General features: G+C 40.7%; 1 protein-coding gene and 1 pseudogene across 2 annotated transcripts; both read left to right on the plus strand.

Moving 5' to 3' along the window:
- The first annotated feature begins 1,952 nt into the window (after positions 1–1,952).
- On the plus strand, positions 1,953–5,120 carry LOC145789328 (plasma membrane ATPase-like; annotated as a pseudogene). The gene is made up of 7 exons (XR_014339223.1): positions 1,953–2,011; positions 2,663–2,667; positions 3,711–4,168; positions 4,281–4,403; positions 4,509–4,613; positions 4,697–4,841; positions 4,921–5,120. The product of XR_014339223.1 is annotated as a plasma membrane ATPase-like (transcript).
- A 344-nt stretch (positions 5,121–5,464) lies between these two features.
- On the plus strand, positions 5,465–6,528 carry LOC114283743 (ATPase 5, plasma membrane-type-like). The gene is made up of 4 exons (XM_028226616.2): positions 5,465–5,506; positions 5,612–5,788; positions 6,034–6,216; positions 6,343–6,528. The coding sequence occupies exons 1-4, from the start codon at positions 5,465–5,467 to the stop codon at positions 6,526–6,528; spliced, it is 588 nt and encodes a 195-aa protein (XP_028082417.1).
- Positions 6,529–18,998: the final 12,470 nt, after the last annotated feature.

Consider the following 18,998-nt stretch of genomic DNA (forward strand, 5'->3'; position numbering starts at 1 on the left):
GAAACACGCTGAAATCATGTGAGGGAGGACACACTCTAACCACGCTGAAATCGTGAGAAGAGGTCTGAAGAAAAGCAATCAGGAGCGCGCTTGACGCAACCTGAGATAAATTCCAAACATGCTGGAATCATGTGAGGAAAAGAACACTTTAACCACGTTGAAATTGTGAGAAAAGGTTCGAAGAAAAACCAATCAATTAGGAGCACATTCCGCGCAACTTGAGATAAATTCCAAATATGCTGAAATCATGTCAGGAAAAGAACACTCTAACCACGCTGAAATCGTGAGAAGTGGTTCGAAGAAAAACCAATTAATCAAGAGCGCATTCCGCACAACCTGAGATAAATTCCAAACATGCTGAAATCATGTGAGGAAAAGAACACTCTAACCACGCTGAAATCGTGAGAAAAGGTTCGAAGAAAAACCAATCAATCAGGAGCGCATTCCGCGCAACCTGAGATAAATTTCAAACATGCTGAAATCATGTGAGGAAAAGAACACTCTAACCACGCTGAAATCATGAGAAGAGGTCTGAAAAGCAATCAGGAGCGTGTTCCACGCGATCTGAGATAAATTCCAAACACGCCGAAATCGTGTGAGGAAGGGCACACTCTAACCACGTTGAACTCGTGGGAAGAGGACTAAAAACAAGCAATCAGAAGCGCGCTCGACGCAACCTGAGAAAGCCCTGGGGAATAACGATCCTAAACGCTGCACAGCGTGAAAAGATAAATGATACAAGATAACACCATATGCAAACAAATGCAATAAGTGCGATGATATGATATACGTTACAAGCAATGTAGTGTATGATATTTAGGGAATGCAATAAACAAACAAAGCGGTGATTTGAAAAGCACCTCATGGGGTGAGTGGCGATGAACCACTCTGCTCTGACGGGGATCTCCCCTTCGTTCTTCGAACTCTTATCTTGTGTTCTTCGAACACTTACCTTCAAGTCATAGTTCAAAGGTTCTGAAATGCTGACAAGGGGTAACCTCTACGTGTAGAAGCCACGGATGCCGCTTTTCTTCCCGATCATATTCACAACTTTCCCTATTCTCCAACGGGGTGACAGACTAGGTTGGTTCAGTATCCATAATTGAGGCGCGTACACGCTACCTCAACATATGGGGCTTCCATACAGATTTCAAGCCGGGGACACATCCCTGGGTATTTAAACCAGACTTTAGTCTCAGAAATCCCGAACCTTTGCATTCTAGGCATCGGCCATTCGAAATCTAGTTTCCACCGTCGCAGTTGGTCTCCTAAGAACTCATTGCAAAACACAACCAAGATGCCCTTGGCAGGAAATGGTGTTTCAGGGATAGCACTTCTGATCGCCATTCTGGCTTGAAGTAGACTTGATCTTGAGCTTGAGGTAGAGGCACACTCATACATCGGAGCATTGACAAGGCCCAATGAGGTATATCCGGAATGCAATCTCAAAATTTGCTGAAGTCGAAACACACTAAGATGCTCCATATTTTTGCTCTTTTCTTTTACTTTGCAGTCTGGAACCTATGTAGCTTCAAATAGGTCCTTGTTTTACTCACTACAACAAAAAGTATTTTTGGCGACGTTTTTTAGCAACCAAATTGAATTTAGTTGCCAATTGTATGTTTTTGACGACAATATACGTGTTGGTCGCCAAAAAATACACCATTAGCAACAAATATCTCAATTTGTCGCCAAAAATGGTTGGCGCCAATTTAATTTTTTGCGCGGGAGCGCTAAAAAAGTTTTGGCGACGAAATTAATATATGGCGACGAAAATGTTTGTCGCCAATTTGGACTTTTTGGCGACGGAATTAAAATAGTCGCTGAAAGGTGAATGATATTTATGGCAACATAATGATTTTCGTCGCCAATAAATTTCTTATCAAAACGACGTCGTTTTGAATCTCTTTTTTTTTTTTTTTTAATGACCGAATAAACAAGATTGACCTAAAATGAGTCTTCTTCGTCTTCTCATTCCACAACCTGAAGCTGCACAACAGAAGACAAAGAGGTATGTCTTCTCTCCCTCTTCTTCGTCTCTCTTTCCCACTTCCTCTCCCTCTCCTTCTCCCTCTCACTCTCACTCTCACTCTCTCACACTGTCTCATCTTCCTCTCTTTCTTCTTTATCATCAATTTCATTCTCATGTTCGGCATTGCAGAACACAACACAATCAATGGGACTGATTTTTCCCTCACACTCTCTCATCTTCCTCCTTCTTTGTCATCAATCTAATTTTTTGGACTGGTATTCTGATTTTTCAGACTGATATTGTGATTTTCGGATTGATATATTCTAATTTTTGGATTGATTTTGGAATTGATTTTCGGGACTGGTATATTCTGAATTTCAGACTGATTTTGTATTTTTTGGGGACTGATATTATAATTTTGGGTATGGATCATCTGGTTTAGGAGGGTATAATAGTTTCAAGTTCTGAATCTGAATGTGTAGAAGGATAGGATTGAGAGTTGAGTTGAGTTTCCTAGTCAGAGTTGAGTTTCCTTTTCCCACCATTTAACCTGAAATTACTGTTAGAATGAGTGTAGTCTGTGTAAAAGCTTATTTTTTTGCTGTGTAGTCTGAATCTGAAATTGCTGTTATTTTTTTGCTGTTAGAATGAGTGTTGTCTGAATCTGAAATTGTTGTTATTTTTTTGTAGTCTCTGTAAAAGCTTAGAATGAGTTTCCTTTGTTGTATTCTATTATATTCCAGTCTGTTTTCATTGTTTTGAACTGAATATATATTCGGTGCCTTTACTTGTTGTTTCATTGGACTACAATTGACATTTTTATCAGCTACCCAGTTTTCTATTTTGCATTTGGACTTCTTGATATGGTGATAGCATCAAGGCCTCTCCCAAGCTCATTGTAGGATTTGCATACTATGTGATAAGCCTTGTGAGTCTGTTCAAAGTTTGACCTTGACTGCTTGCAATCTTCATGGATATATCTATTGGAATAAAAAAAGTAGTATGACATAGAAAACAAAAGAATTGAAAAAGACTTTCCATTTGTATTTAAGCCTCTTCTTGGAGGGGAAGCAAAAGAAATTGTCCTGCATATTATGTGGCAAAATCTTGATAGTCAAACTGTGTGCATCTTTGTTCAAAAAAAAAAAAAAACTATGTGCATCTTGATTTAAAATTTTCCATAATTTTTAGTTTCTAAAAGACTTTTTAATGCCAAAGTCTGTTAAAACTTTGTACAAATTTCTATTTTCTATGATTATTGTGTGATTGATGGACATGATTTGCTCTTGTTCCATGTGTTTTTTTCATTGTTTTATCTTTTATGATGAAGGAATTAACTTGGTATTCAAGGGCATGCCTTTTTTTATCAGCTCATTCCTCATTATTAGTTTATTAGTTCATTTTCTATGTGAACATCACAAAAGCATTGGTAAGATGAAGTGTGTAATTTGAAATTAGCAAGTTTGACAGATTAGAGGTTCTAATGTATGAGTTCTGATGGGTTAAAATGAGTTGGGCATTTAAAATAACTCAAATGTGCAAGTTTTAGTCTTTGGGGTTAAATTTGATATGAATTGGACAAATTAATCCGACCAACCCTCTATTCTAAAGCTCCTAATAAGATTATAGATATTTTGTGTATCAGTGACCCTTTTAATAATTTCATCATATAACATTCATTTCATGTGAGCTACTGCTGATCTGTTCCATTTTGATAGTGAAGTTTAATCTGTTCTAGTCTTTCAAAAAGTCCTCACTGCTATCGGTAACTTCTGCATTTGCTCAATTTTTGTTGGGATTCTTGCTGAGCTTATAGTCAGGTACCCGATACAGCATCGCAAGTACAGGGAAGGAATTGACAATTTACTGGTTCTCTTGATTGGAGGAATTCCAATTGCTATGCCAACTGTTTTGTCTGTCACCATGGCTATTGGTTCCCACAGGCTTTCTCAACAGGGTGCCATCACCAAGAGAATGACTGCTATTGAGGAAATGGCAGGAATGGATGTTCTCTGCAGTGATAAGACCGGGCCACTTACTCTAAACAAGCTAACAGCTGACAGAAACCTCATTGAGGTGTTTGCAAAGGGTGTCGACAGAGACCTAGTGATTCTGCTCGCTACAAGGGCTTCAAGCACTAAAAATAAGGATGCAATTAATGCTGCCATTGTTGGAATGCTGGCTGACCCTAAGGAGGTATAAATTTCACAAAGTATTTCTTTATTTCTTTTATTTTCCTTTTCTTTTTTTGGCATTTTTTAATTAATTATTTTTTTTTCTCCCTTCATTTTTTGAATACTCTAGGCAGGCACGAGCTGGTATTAGGGAGGTTCATTTTCTTCCATTCAATCCAGTGGACAAGAGGACAACTCTGACTTACATCGATGCTAGTGGAAATTGGCATCGAGCCAGCAAAGGTGCTCCTGAGCTGGTACCCTCATTTTACTTTTTTGTTATGTTAAAATGAAGCGAAAAAAAACATCTAGAACCATCACAAGTAGTAACTTACTTCTTGTTTCTTATTCTTAACAAATAGATATTAGCCCTTTGCAACTGCAAAGAGGATGTCAGAAAGAAGGTTCACTCTGTGATTGAAAAGTTTGCTGAACATGGACTTCGATCTTTAGCAGTTGCTAGACAGGTTTGCAGACTCACATTTTTACTTTTTCTGATTCATTGGAACAATCTTAATTGTTAAATTTGGCTTATATTATTCATTTGCAGGAAGTACCTGAGAAGACAAAAGATAGTCCAGGGGCACCGTAGCAGTTTGTTGGTTTATTGCCTTTATTTGATCCACCTAGGCATGATAGTGCAGACACCATCAAAAGAGCTCTCAATCTTGGAGTGAATGTAAAGATGATTACTGGTAATACTACCGTGCATACATTATTGTCTTCACTGATTTTTCATTGCTTTTTTTTTTTTTTTGGGTCCAACCTTGTTAGGTGATCAGCTTGCAATTGGCAAGGAAACTGGTCGGCGGCTGGGAATGGGAACAAATATGTATCCATCTTCTGCATTGCTTGGCCAAGACAAGGATGCGTCAGTTGCGGCCCTCCCTGTCGATGAGTTGATTGAGAAGGCTTATGGATTTACTGGAGTATTTCCAAGTGGTTCTCTCTGTCTTTGTTCCCAATTTGTCTAAGGATATGAAACACACTTTTCCTGATTCATGATCGTGGGAAGTGTTCTTTTGGAACCATTATTTTCCGTAGTTTGAAAAACTACACCAAATTATACTGAGTTTTTTTATTAGCATCCTCAACTGTTTTCAAATATCCTCTATGTTGATTGAACTTTTGACCTTTTCTTTTTGATTTTTTTTTCAATTTCAACATTGATCCAGAACAAATCAATGTTAACAATACATGTTATTCTCTCATTTCTCCAAAATATGTCGCTTTCTTCAAATTGTTGTCTTAAATAAATCCAGAATACCTAATTATTTGAACGACTTTGTTAGCATGTGGCCTAAGTACACACATTAACATGACCCTTATTTCAATAGCAAATATAACAAGTTCTGAAGCTGTAATGGAATCTTTTCTTTGTTTCTTTTTTTTTTCCCCCAATAGATTCGATTTTTTATTTATATTATAGATTCAATTTATTTACCTACTTTGTTAAACAATGTAGGAAAAATTTGGTGTGAGACCATTGGGAGAGACGAGGCCTCAACAGATGATGGCTGCATTGTACCTACAAGTGAGTATCGTGAGTCAGGCTCTCATATTTGTTACAAGGTCTCGCAGCTGGTCCTTTGCTGAACGCCCTGGACTACTCTTACTCTTTGGTTTTGTAGCTGCACAGCTGGTATGAATTTCCCAATAACCTACTAATATTCATGTGCAAAGACAAATATCTCTATCGGAATGTGCTTGATATCATAGTAATGGAGTTAGTTTACAAAATAAAATTTTAAAAATAAAAACATATTTAAATGAAATACAAAAAAACAAAGTACTATATGAAAAATCCTGAACTTATCTGATGAATTTGGGAATTGAATTGGATAGGCTTGTTCTAGTGGAGATGTAAACTATTCTGTAATTTGACAGATTGCCACCTTGATAGCTGTTTATGCTAAATGGAGTTTTGCAAAGATAGAAGGATGTGGTTGGGGCTGGGCCGATGTCATCTGGCTTTACAGTGTGGTAACATATATTCCGCTTCACTTACTCAAATTTGCGATCCGCTACGCTTTAAGTGGGAAAGCTTGGGATACCCTTTTGGAAAACAAGGTAGAATTCAAATTCTCTAATAAAGGGGAATTTTTTAGTATATGATTTTTTTTGAATTTTTGTAGTTTTCTTGTGGTTTTCTGACTCTTTGGTTCTGGTACTTATTTTTTTTCTTCTCTTGTAAAGACTGCTTTTACTACAAAGACTAACTATGGGAAAGAGGAGAGAGAAGCACAGTGGGCTACTGCACAGAGGACTCTACATGGCCTTCAACCACTGGAAACCACTAACCTTTTCTCTGACAAGAGCAATTATAGGGAGCTTTCAGAAATTGCAGAGCAAGCCAAGAGGCGGGCTAAGGTTGCAAGGTGAGTGAATATTTGCTCTTTTTATTTGACTTACATATATTTTAAGTTTTTGAAGAATTTGTCCAAGGTCCAGCAAGAACAAATTGCAGCCCAAAACCTGGTAGCACAAGAGCAAGCTAAAATGATTGAAATGCAAAACAAAAGATTTGAAGAGATTGAGAAGTTTATGAGGATGACCAAGGATCAAGCAGGCATGCAGGTTGATGAAAATGATTATTCATCAGAGGAATCTTACTGACAAACACTTTTGTAAGTATATTTTTCATAATTTACTTTTCAAATCACTACAAGCATTTCATTTAATATGTCTGGTTGTGTTAAACAAACAGGACCTTGATTGGATCTCCGGTTAGAAAATTAGGGGGCCGAAATTATGAAATGACCACCGAAACCACCAAAACTTGGCACGGATAGCTTGTTCAAGCCTAAATAGACTTGCAGGAAAAAATGGGACCTCTATTGGATCTCTGGTTACAAAATTAGAAGGAAAATTGTAAAACATAAGACTTAAAAGGCCTGTTCGGGGCCAAAATTGTGAAATGACCACCGAAACCACCGAAACTTGGCACGGACAGCTTGTTTAAGCCTAAATAGACTTTTAGGAACAAACGGGACCTCGATTGGATCTCCGGTTAGAAAATTGGAAGGAAAATTGTAAAATACAAGACTTAAAAGGCCCGTTCGGGGGCCGAAATTGCGAAATGACTACTGAAACCACTGAAACTTGGCACGAACAGCTTGTTCAAGCCTAAATAGACTTGTAGGAACAAACGGGACCTCGATTGGATCTCCGGTTAGAAAATTAGAAGGAAAATTGTAAAACACAAGACTTAAAAGGCCCGTTTGGGGGCCAAAATTGCGAAATGACCACCGGAACCACCAAAACTTGGCATGGACGGATTTTTCAAGCCTAAATAGACTTGTTGGAACAAATGGGACCTTGATCGGATTTCCGGTTAAAAAATTAGAAGGAAAAATGTAAAACACAAGACTTAAAAGGCCCGTTTGGGGGCCGAAATTTCGAAATGACTACCGAAACCACTGAAACTTGGCACGGACAACTTGTTCAAGCCTAAGTAGACTTGTAAGAACAAACGGGACCTCAATTGGATCTCCGGTTAGAAAATTAGAAGGAAAATTGTAAAACACAAGACTTAAAAGGCCCATTTGGGGGCTGAAATTGCGAAATGACCACCGAAACCATCGAAACTTGGCACAAACAGCTTGTTCAAGCCTAAATAGACTTGTAGGAACAAATGGGACCTCGATTGGATTTCCAGTTAAAAAATTAGAAGGAAAAATGTAAAACACAAGACTTAAAAGGCCCGTTCGGGGGCCGAAATTTCAAAATGACCACCGAAACCACCAAAACCTGGCATGGACAGCCTTTTCAAACCTAAATAGACTTGTAGGAACAAACGGGACCTCTATGGGATCTCCGGTTAGAAAATTAGAAGGAAAATTTTAATACACAAGACTTAAAAGGCTCGTTCAGGAGCCGAAATTGCGAAATGACAACCGAAACCACCAAAACTTGGCACGGACAGCTTGTTCAAACCTAAATAGATTTGTAGGAACAAACGGGACCTCGATTGGATTTTCGGTTAGAAAATTAGAAGAAAAAATGCAAAATGACCACTGAAACCACCGAAACTTGGCACGGGTAGCTTGTTCAAGCCTAAATAGAGTTGTATGAGCAAACAGCACCCGATTGGACTTCCCGTTACAAAATTAAAATCAAAATTGTGAAGTTCATATTGAGGTTTTTTTTTTTTTTTGTCAATCTAATATTGTTTTTTCTTTTTTCATGTGACAGATTGGCAATGGTGGAAAATAGTTTGGGCTACATCAAAAGATTTGATTTTGTGTTTTTGGAAATATTTTGACATAGGATTTTGGTAAATGATTTATGGATTAAATGTTTAGCATCAAAATATTTGGTGTTGTGTTTTTACAAATATTTTGACACAGGATTTTAGTAAATGACTTGTTGGTTAGATGTTTTACATCAAAATATTTGGTTGTAATTTTGAAAATATTTTGACATAGGATTTGGTAATGTATTTATGGGTTTGATGTTAGTAGTTTGTCAGTGCTTTGGTATGCATGTTTTAGATTGTCAGAGAATTGTAATTATGTTTATTGGGATTTTTCATAGCTATTAATTTTGAATTAGTATGAATGTCTTGCACAGGTGTATTATTATTTACATTACATTTGTGTATATATTGTGCACAGGAAAACAGGTGTTTTGGATTATTTTGAACAAGAAAATTATTAAAATCAAAATTTGTGTACTGAATTTTTAGTGACAGGTGGTATTTTGGTCGCTGTTAATATATTTGGCGACAACATATTGTTTTTGTCGCTAAAATTTAGTGGTTATTCCAAGAACTTTTAGCAACCAAAACTTACTCGTCACTAAAAACGTGATTTATAGCGACCAAATTAATTTTGTTGTTAAATAGTACTTTTGGCGACGCATTTATTTGTTGCTAAAACTACATAGCCTATCCAAATTTTAACCTTTAGCAACAAATTGTAATTTTATAGCGACAAAATATATGATTTTTGGCGACCAATTTTGCTTGTCGCTAAATGTCTACCTACGGTGACAATTTCTGATTTCGTCGCCAATACTTTTAGGGACAGCCATTTGGCGACAAGTTGTATATTTGTCGCCGATTCTTTTGGCGACGGAATTTGTACTTTTGGCAACAAATTTTTGGGTCGCCAAATGTGTTTTTTGTTGTAGTGACTGTTCTCACATGAACTGGGTTAAACCCTGTAGTTTTATGAACGAAAGAAATCCTATTTTGCACATATGCGGAGAACGGCACAACACTTTGAGCACAAAACGATTTATTTTTGAAATTGAAAAAAATGAGTTTTTAACCGGGTATTGCGCCTACGACTGAACACAACGCACCACGACTCAACAAAGGGAGAAACAAGGTAAAAGCAACACAAACACATCTATTGACACATGAAACGACTCAAAGCAAGAATCGAGACAAACAAAACAACAAACACGACACTCAGATGTGTTCCAAAGGTGAGAGACCTCTCAGTTAACGGGGAGCCAGTTTCTTCGGGTATTGTTTCCCACCCTTTCTTGTTTGTGATCCTCACATCACTCCGGCACTCAATCTCTTATTTTCTGAAAAAGCCATTTTCCTCACTTTTTCTCTCAGTGCACGTCTCTCTATTCTTCAATCTCTCTTCTTTTTTTTCCCCTTCCTTGGGTGGTTGATGGATAAACAGGAAGTTGTGGGCTCTTGCCCCTAGTATTCTACTAGATTCTCATTCTTTCGCTCACAACAGTGAGCTTCTCTCATAGAGGGGTTGCGCTACAGCTAGGTGTGCAGCAGATCTGCAAATGACATTGGTTGACGATACCTTTGGCTTAGCTTGACCGAGATGAATTGCAGCGTGTCCTGCCAGCTAGGTATACAATTGATTGGTCTTACACATTGCATTTTCTACGCCCTCATTCCGGGCAGATGCTAATTTGGGTGTGATCGTCCGGATGAGGGATTCGAATATCCCCCTCCATTTCCAGTTTGTGTTTCGCACTTGGCTTGATACCTCGCTGCTTGGAGGTGGAGAGAGCTTTCAGCCCTTTGCTGTTAGCTTCTGTTGTGCCCTTTCTAGCGAATACGGTGCACTTTCAGCAAGTATGGTGCCCTTTTTGGCAAGTATGTTGATAATGGGGGAACAGACAGAAAACTTGACTCAACTATGCCCCTAGTTCATCATTTTGACCATTTTTTGTTTTTGGCTTCCTGCTAAAACAATTTTGACCAATATGAGAGTTAGATTAACATACTTGTTCGATTTTCTAATTTGAAATCATGCAAGTCAGGTTGTGAGCACTGAAAAGTTTCCTTTTTTGGGTCCAAGAAATGGTCCAGTTTTGGAAAAATAGAATAATTTTTGAGAGAATTAGTCAACCTCAGTAAAAATTCTCAAAACTGTTTTTGCAAATGGCCACTTCTCGACCAACACGGAATCTACTCTCGAGATGCACAACCTTAGATCTGAGTTTTGAAGCAGCTGAATCTTCTTAACGGAATAGGACAGTCTGAATTTGAACGAAGACAAGCCAATTCGCACATGGATGAGATAGCCGAGTTTGAAGAAGGATAAACCAATCAACATGGATGAGCCAAGCAGGCTAAAAATGATTGAGGCCGAACTTTAGGATGAAGGTGCCTACGTATCCCAAACATGGGAATCAGGCCGTACGTAGTTCCGGGTTAGGGTTCACGTGGGTGTTGAAACTCTCCTTTTGTGCTCTAACTTTTGCCAATGCCGCCCTTATGGGTTTTCAACCTTGCAAGCTCTGTTTTTCTTTTCTTTTAATTTCTTTTCATCTTTTCTTTTCATTTTTCATTTTCTTTTTCTCATTTCTTTTCTCTTTTTCTTACTCTAATTTTTGCCTGGGTCACCCTTCTAGGTTTTCAGCCCAGTGAGCCTCTCAAGGATAGAAAAAGTGTAACTGGTCCATGTTGATTGGCCATAGGATCTCGAAGCCATCTGAATCCAGTAGAATGGCCGTTGTTCACTGATGATGTAGGAGTCCATCCAATGGGGGCTGAAGTTACCCCTAGTGTTGTGGATAGGAACTTGATTGTCCTTCAGCAATAAATTCTCTTCCAGCTGCTGGAATTTGGCTTTCTTTCCAATCTTCATTGTTTTGCAAAATGATCCATCTTTTGAATCTTTGAGCACATCTGACATTTTTGCCCCTAGTTCAAGGGCTACGTCTGATCTAGCTTTACAAGCTTCCTTTGATCTATCTAACCTTCTTGCCCCTAGTTCGAGGGCTGCTTCAAATCTGGCCTGGTGGGCCTCCTTGGATGTCATACGATCTTATTGCCCCTAGTTCATGGGCTGCTTCAAATCTGGCCTAGCGGGCCTCTTTTGTGGTTGACCATTGAACATTCTAAATCCAAGTTCAAGGTTTGAAAGAAAGGGGTCGAGTCCCGAGGCTGAGAGTGATCCTATGCTTTACAATCTCAAGAGCAATTCCACACAGGTCTTCGTGGGACCACGCAAAATATTTTTTGAAATCTTTTAAGAAAGCGACTAGTCGCTCGTGAAGACAGTGTAGAACCAATCTGGATCAAGCCAGGATCCTTCTCAGTACTCACATTAACAAACATGATTTCATTCATTAAGGGCTTAGAATGCCTCTCTTTCTCTCAATTTGATCAAATTTTACAAATCCAGAGGAATTCCTATCTCTTTGTTTTCATCACAATGTTAGAAAAGTTTTGAAAAACTTAGGTCAATGCAATGATTTCAAGGCACAGAAAAGTAGGTGAAAAGCACTGCCGCTTTATTCAATTCTTCTGGCACAACTGGCGCAAAGGCAGAGACAGACGTAAAAGAAAGGGTGTAAAAGACAAACACAAAACAAGATAGTGATGTCCGAGGTAACACCCCCACAATCACCTAACTCTAACAGAACAAGACTGACTTGAAATAACAAGACAGACTCAACTGACTCAGTGCAAAAAGACTGACTCAATACAACATAACAAGACTGACCCAATACCCAAGTCAGAAAGTAAAATTAACAGCACTCGCAAAATGCTCAAAACAGTTCATGCCATCCCCAAATCTAGAGTAAAATGAGCGCCATCAGCAGCTGGTTCATCCCCCGATCACATGGTCACATTAACCTCTAAGTTCACTGATCCAACGCCGATAGACTTTGCAGGGCCTGGCACGACGATGACCTTGTTATCAATCAGATCTTGAATTTCATGGCGAAGACGAAAACACAGGTCAGTGTCATGACCGGTTTGTTGATGGAACACACAGTACTTGGCAACATCATGCTTAGCTGGAAGGGGATTCGGGAGAGGCTGAGGCTCAAGAGGTTTGAGATGGCCTTGTCCAACGAGGATTTGGAAAGTTTTGGACAAAGTCATGTAGAGGGGATGGAAGACCCTCCGACCTCGGGGTTAGTACTTCGAGGTTTGTGGAGTTTTGCTGGATGCACCAGCAAAGGGATTGATAGGTGCTGACTGGGTTTGCTGATCTCTTCCGAATGCAGGATTAGAGCTGAAAGGAACATTTCTGGTACGACGGCCCTTCTCCTGGCTTGCCCCTTGATTCAAACTACTCTCATCCTGAATGGTAAAAGTGCCATCCACAATCTTTGCAACAACTACAATCACTTGCTGTTTGTTCAGCCCTTCAGCTTTCAAAGCCTCAACAGCCCACCGAAGGTGTTCATGGGGACCAATGCCTACCCCTACCTTGTTCTTACCACTTGCCTCCACTCTGCCAAGGGATTAGCCTTCTTCCAATGCAACCCGTCCAAAGATTGGGAAGCCTTTTGGCGTGAAACTTCTAGCATGCCATGTGGTCAATGATGGAGCTAATATCCCAGAGGCTAGATCTGCCACAGTTCTCTGAAGATGTTCAATCATTTTTATCAGCTCAGAAGTAGCGGGTTCACGGGTTTGAGATGATTGGGGTTCAAATGCATCCATCATGCATAAGTCCATGCTTTTTGGGATAAACACCTCAGGCTTGGGTAGATGGGCTAGGGTGATGTATATGCTGGGGCCGTGAGGGACGACCAGTGTATAGATTAGATTGAGATGTAAAGGTGACGGGTCAATGGTGGCCCGAGGTCCTTTTAGTGGAGCTATGGTCTCTTCGTCAATAAGATCCTGAATCTTATGACTATGATGGAGATGGATGCAACGGTTCGTATAATGACCGTGTTGTTGATGATAGGCACAGTATTTAGCTGGGTCATATCTTGGCGAAAAAGGATTTCAAAGGGGTTGAGGTTCTAGGAGCTCTAGGTACCCTTCTTCTCGCAGCATTTTCAAACCTTGAGAAAGACTCATGTAAAGAGGATGAAAATTTCGGGCTTGGGGCCAAGTTGAAGTGGTTGATTTTTGGCCATTGAGGGAAGTGGTGATAGTGTCTACTTTTGAGCATTTCGTAGCGGTGCTACCGTCAGTAGTAGCAATGGAACTGCGAACAACATTCTTCTTCAACGGCTCATTATCTTCCCTAAAGATCCCTTGCTTGATGGCATCCTCGATTTGAACTCCTATTTTATGAAGGTTTGGAAAGGTATCAGCCAGTTCTTTCCAATTTTATTTCACAAAGTCCTCCAATTTAGCGTACCAGATTACGGTTATCCCAGACATGGTTCGGCCGGGCTGGGGTCAAACCCATTGGCCTTAGAATATCAGAAAATAGGTGGAGGTGCACCATTGGGTCTCCACCGTTAAAGCGGTCAATATGCGGCATCTTAAACCGCTCTGGTAAGGTAACTACAGATTCAATATACCTGTCCTCTAAATCCGGGATGGAGTTCACTCCTTGTGCTCGTTTGAATAATTTCTCCAGTTTATTGACCTTGATTACAGTTGGGTCAACCTCAAATTCAAACGGAGCTTCAGTTTGATAAACAAGAGCTTTACAGGCTTGTGCTGGGATTGGCTCTGTCGGATTACCCTAAGTCTCTTGGACATTAGCAGTATGGGCAGTGGCTCCGGGTGTCGGGTTACCCGTGGGAGGTGCATGAGATGCAGAGGCCGCAGCTAGTTGTGGTTGTTGTTATTATAGCTGGGTTATCACTTCGACCTGACGAACCGTGACTTCAGTCTAACGGACTGCGTCCAACTGCAGTGCCTCGATTGTCTGTTGCAGGTGCTGTATCTGTTCTTCCACCCTGGCTGGGGGATATTGAGCCATGGGAATGGGTGATTGATCTCGTGCTGAGCCGAATGCAGGCAACTGTTCCCAAGCCAGACTAAACCCGGGTGAATTGAGGGATGACTGCTGTAGAAACTACACTGGTGAATTCTGCCTGAACCTCCTTCGTTTTGTAACTGATGGGAGTGAGGTAAACACAGGTTGCTTCTGAACCAATTCTGACCTAACAAAGTCTATCGATACAAGTCCAGAGTACCCGGGGGATATTGGAGCCTTCTGAAGCTATGGTTCCAGGACTACCTTGTAAAAGAGAAAACAGACAGCATCTCAGCCTGATTTCACTAGAACAGATATGATCACAACTGAATGATTGTGCTCTCTACCAAATTCTGTCCCAAAATAGATACCAACTTGGCAACTGATATGCACATCCCTGTACAGTTTCACTGTAAAGCACATACCAGTTAAATGAGAGCCAAAACACCCCTATGATGGGGTAGGGTTTCCCTATCCTAGTTTCGTCAGGAACTAGGGTGTCACTATGCACGCATTCGGTTTCAAACAACCTACATTCGGGTAACCAACCTACCCTAGTGTGGAATGGTCTCTATGACTTCTGATATACAACTAAGTCGAATGGTCAAAAAGGGTGCCTCGGCGGATCTGAGGTTTGTGTTCCCATCGTGGCAGAGCCCGTAACTGGTCAGCCTTACGGCACGCTTTTCCAAGCAAGCCTCCGACAAACCGTTCAGGAATAGCAGATGGCAAACACTGTGACTTAGGCACACCAATGCAAATGCAATACAAAGAAACACATAAGTGTGGACAAAACAACATATCATGATTTCGAGTCAAATTCTCTAAATCCCCAGCAGAGTCGCCAGAAACTGTAGACCGCCCGAAACTCTCTCTGCGCAGCCCCCCTTTTCGGAGAGGGCGCGAATTGGGTTCTAGCTACTATAGTTCGAACTCCTATCGCGGTTCCGAATCTAATCTCACAAAGTGCAATGTAAGACTGATAAATCACCAAAGAGTCCAAATCTGACAAATCGTTTTGGAAAATCGATTTTAATCAAAAAGTGCCAAACATGGACTGCTTTGCCAGATTTCAGAGTCGCCACCTTTTTTTTGGGAAATTTAGAAAACCCTGACTCGCGCCAAAGGCCACATGTCCGTCATCACCAAAGTTTCCTCGACTTGGGAATTTCGGTACAAGGAGAGAAGGTCACGAAATGAGCACCCCCGCTCGCCCGATCAAAGGATCGGCCTCTACTAAGCATGATATGTTGTTTTGAAAACACATGTGTTCTTACCCGATTATTAGCTAACTTACTATGTGATGTGCACAACACACAAGTATAGACCAAATCGCATGATTTGGAACAAAACATCTCATGTTTGTTTTTCGAAAGTGGTTTGAAGATGCTATTCGCAAGCCGGCTGTGGACGCGCCCCGCGTGAGGGCCTCACCCCACAGTTCGGACTCTCAAATTGTCACGGTTCTTAATCTAAACCAAAAAGTCCAAATCCGACAAATCGTTTTGAGAAAACAGATTTTTAGAAAAGAAGTGCCAAACATAGACTGCTTTGCCAGATACAGAGTCGCCACCTAAATATTTTTATGGGAGAATTTAGGAAACCCTGACTCGGTGCCAAAGGCCACGTGTCCGTCATCACCAAAGTTGCCTCGGCACGGGAGCTTGGGTACGATTGGGGAAGGTCAGCTATGAGCACCCCCTCTTGCCCGATCCGAAGATCGGCCTCTACTAACCGTGATATCCGTTTTTGAAAACGTTATGTGTTCTTATTCCGGTTATTAGCCTAGAATTACTATGTTATGCGCACAGCAAACAAGTATAGACCAAATCGCCTAAATTGGAACAAAACATTTCATGCTTGTTTTGAAAATGGTTTGTTACTCGCAAGTAGGCTAAAAATGTAGATTTCGCCACCCTCAAGTGGGCTTTAGAAAAGATGATTTTGCCACTATCTAGTGGGCTTAAAACTTACAGTTTTAATGCGTTATCCCAATTTAGTTAATTCAACCTCCATCCACAGGCATTCAAGCAGTTATATCACATAAGCAGCTAGCCTCATGGTAATCATGCTATTATGGCAACACTCACACGCATGTAGTATGCTAAAGCATAAATGCTTACCGAGTACTCCAAGCCAGACCAGAAGCTAGTTAGTAATCATGTGCATAATCCTAATTCATGTTGAGATGGCTAATGCAACACATGCAAGATGCAACTACAATAGGCTCGGCTATCCTAAAGATGGCATGTGAAATGCTGCAACTAACAGGTATTCAACTTGGAATTGAAATACAAGTGTAGTTAGTATGATGTACCTAGCCCGGTGCATGTAGGACAAATGTATGGATGCACGCATGCATAGCATAAGGTATGCTAATTTAAATATGCCCTAATACTAACTATCAAAAGCAGGTAAGTAAAAGGGAGAAAGAAGTGGGGGATTGGAAGACATGCACACACGCACCCACACTTATTACAAATTAGCCCTCACTCGGAGGGACCGAAAGAATAATACAATTTAACTAACTAACAAGCTAATTAAATATTACAGACCACCTAATTAATTAAGTAAATTAATTAATCTAATTTAAGCAATAAACAGCCTCGGGAAGAGGGTCCGATGCGATGCGTGCTCGATTCCGCTCGGAAGTCACTGCCATGCACAAGCTGCCTCTGCTTTGACTGTTCTGCTTCTCTGAAGACTGCACAAGTCCCAGGGTTGCTTCTCTGAGTGCTATGGAGCACCACCGGCCGTGAGGAATAGTCACCGTCCATGGGGAATGGTCATCGACCATAAATTAATCCATCGGCCACTTACGGATGGCCGGTCGGCACTGCAGATGGCCGGTCGGCCAAATCTTCCTGCAGAATCTATTTTTGACAGCAGCAGAGGGCAAAACATAGTATGGAAATGCATTTCAAGCAAATGTGTGCATGGCCACTCTCCCAATCATGTTATGGACTCAAGGGAGCGTGGCCCTCGACCCTCGGGCCATCAATTGCGCATTTCGATGCACGATGGCCCAAAAGGCCAAGTATGCAATTTCAATGTAAAATGAAATGCACACAAAACATACAAAGGGGCCCCAACCTCTATCATGTTTGATCAAGAGGGATGGGATGCAAACACGCAAGCAAGACTAATGCAACATGAGCATGTTGAGGTAACAAGTATTCCAAATGCAATGCAACCTAGTCATGCATACAAGATGCAACATGGACATTTAAGCATGCAAGGTAAACATGTGACGGCATATAAAGGATGGACTTAAACTAATATGGGCAGCTCTCAAGCATGCCAAAATTAGTGGCCAAAATGATGCAACAAAGGCATGAAAACACACACACAAATATGCATCAACAAGGGCCTAAACATGGAGCATAAGCCATCAACTCTTCAAAGCATGAAAGGAATGGAAAATGCAAGCATATAAGCACATCATGAGGTCTGAAATAACATACCAAGTGATTCCAAACCACTAAAACAAAGCAAGGATGGCATGCTAGAGAGGCCAAAGCTTAAGGCATTCAAAAGGGATTGCATGGTAGCTATACAAAGCAAGACATGAATGGCTCAAATGACCTAAAATAGTCCCTTAGCACATTTAAAATATGCATGTAAGCTTCGCAAAGTTTAGCCAAAACACATGAGCATGGTAGTCTAAATGCTATGCATGTATTGAGGCAAATCATGGCATTACAAGGCATGTATGCTAAGCAAGCATGGTGTACCAAAACCAACTAAAAACAGAGCTATATCATGACATAATAAGCATAAATATCAGTCAAGGCATGGCCAACATGAACCTAAATATGATGCTCACTAAAGAGGCAAAAATGGCCCTTTTCAAGGACAACAAGGAGGGGGGTGGCCCTCTCCTTCTTAGGACCTCAAGGCACCATCCTCATCACTGAAATCCCTCAAGATTTCAATGGTAAGGAGGCCCAAACACAATGGTCCCGGAGCTCAACCGAAATGGAAGGGCCAAACAAGCCTTAAGAGGGGTCAAACAACCCCAAAGCTTAAAACACCCTTAAGAAACTATTTAGGGCAGATAAAAACAAGACTTTTTTTAGTTGAGAGGTAAGTCTAAAACAGCATGAAAATATGGCAAAACAAGCTATGAAAACAAGGCTTAAAAGAGGTAAAAAGCTCACCCTTGAAGCACACCAGCAAATCAGCAACTTTTGGACCAAAAAAGGCTTCAAATCACTCCAAAAATCACCTCCAAGGACCTCAGCTCAATAAAGGGAGTAAAGAACTAGGTGTTTGTGTGCAAAAGTGCAAAGAAAATGCACTTTTGAGCACAAACAAGTCCTAAACCTTAGAGAGAGAGGCAGAAAATATAGAGAGAGAGAGAGAGAGAGATTTTTTGCTCAAAGTTGTATATCTCTTTGTTGTTATGTGAGAGAGCTTGATTGATATAGATATATATCAATCTACAGCTCCTCAGAACACCCACGTCGAGGTATGGGCTGGGGTATGGCCTAGAATGACAGCTGTGCCAGTTGTCTACAGAAATATCTGTTGAAAACCACACTTGGCCGACCAGCCATCAAAGTGGCCGACCGGCAGTCAAACTGGTCGGCCGGTCATCACATTTGGTCGATGGCAACAAAACACAGCCGGTGGCCTCTAGCCATGGCCGGTGGAGTGCGGGGATGGCCCAAAAGTCATTCCCTGCCCTCCAAAGCAAAACACAAGCGTTTGGTGCAAAACAAGAGACAAAACAGTCGAGCC

Source organism: Camellia sinensis, chromosome 8, assembly GCF_055761805.1.
Source record: "Camellia sinensis isolate YWXY chromosome 8, ASM5576180v1, whole genome shotgun sequence".
Classification (NCBI taxonomy): Eukaryota; Viridiplantae; Streptophyta; class Magnoliopsida; order Ericales; family Theaceae; genus Camellia; species Camellia sinensis.

Coding starts and splice junctions, on each gene's coding strand:
- LOC114283743 (XM_028226616.2), top strand. CDS start 5,465: ATGACCCTTATTTCAATAGCAAATATAACAAGTTCTGAAGCT. Junction 5,789..6,033: donor GTTTTGTAGCTGCACAGCTG/GTATGAATTTCC, acceptor GTAATTTGACAG/ATTGCCACCTTGATAGCTGT. Junction 6,217..6,342: donor ATACCCTTTTGGAAAACAAG/GTAGAATTCAAA, acceptor TCTCTTGTAAAG/ACTGCTTTTACTACAAAGAC.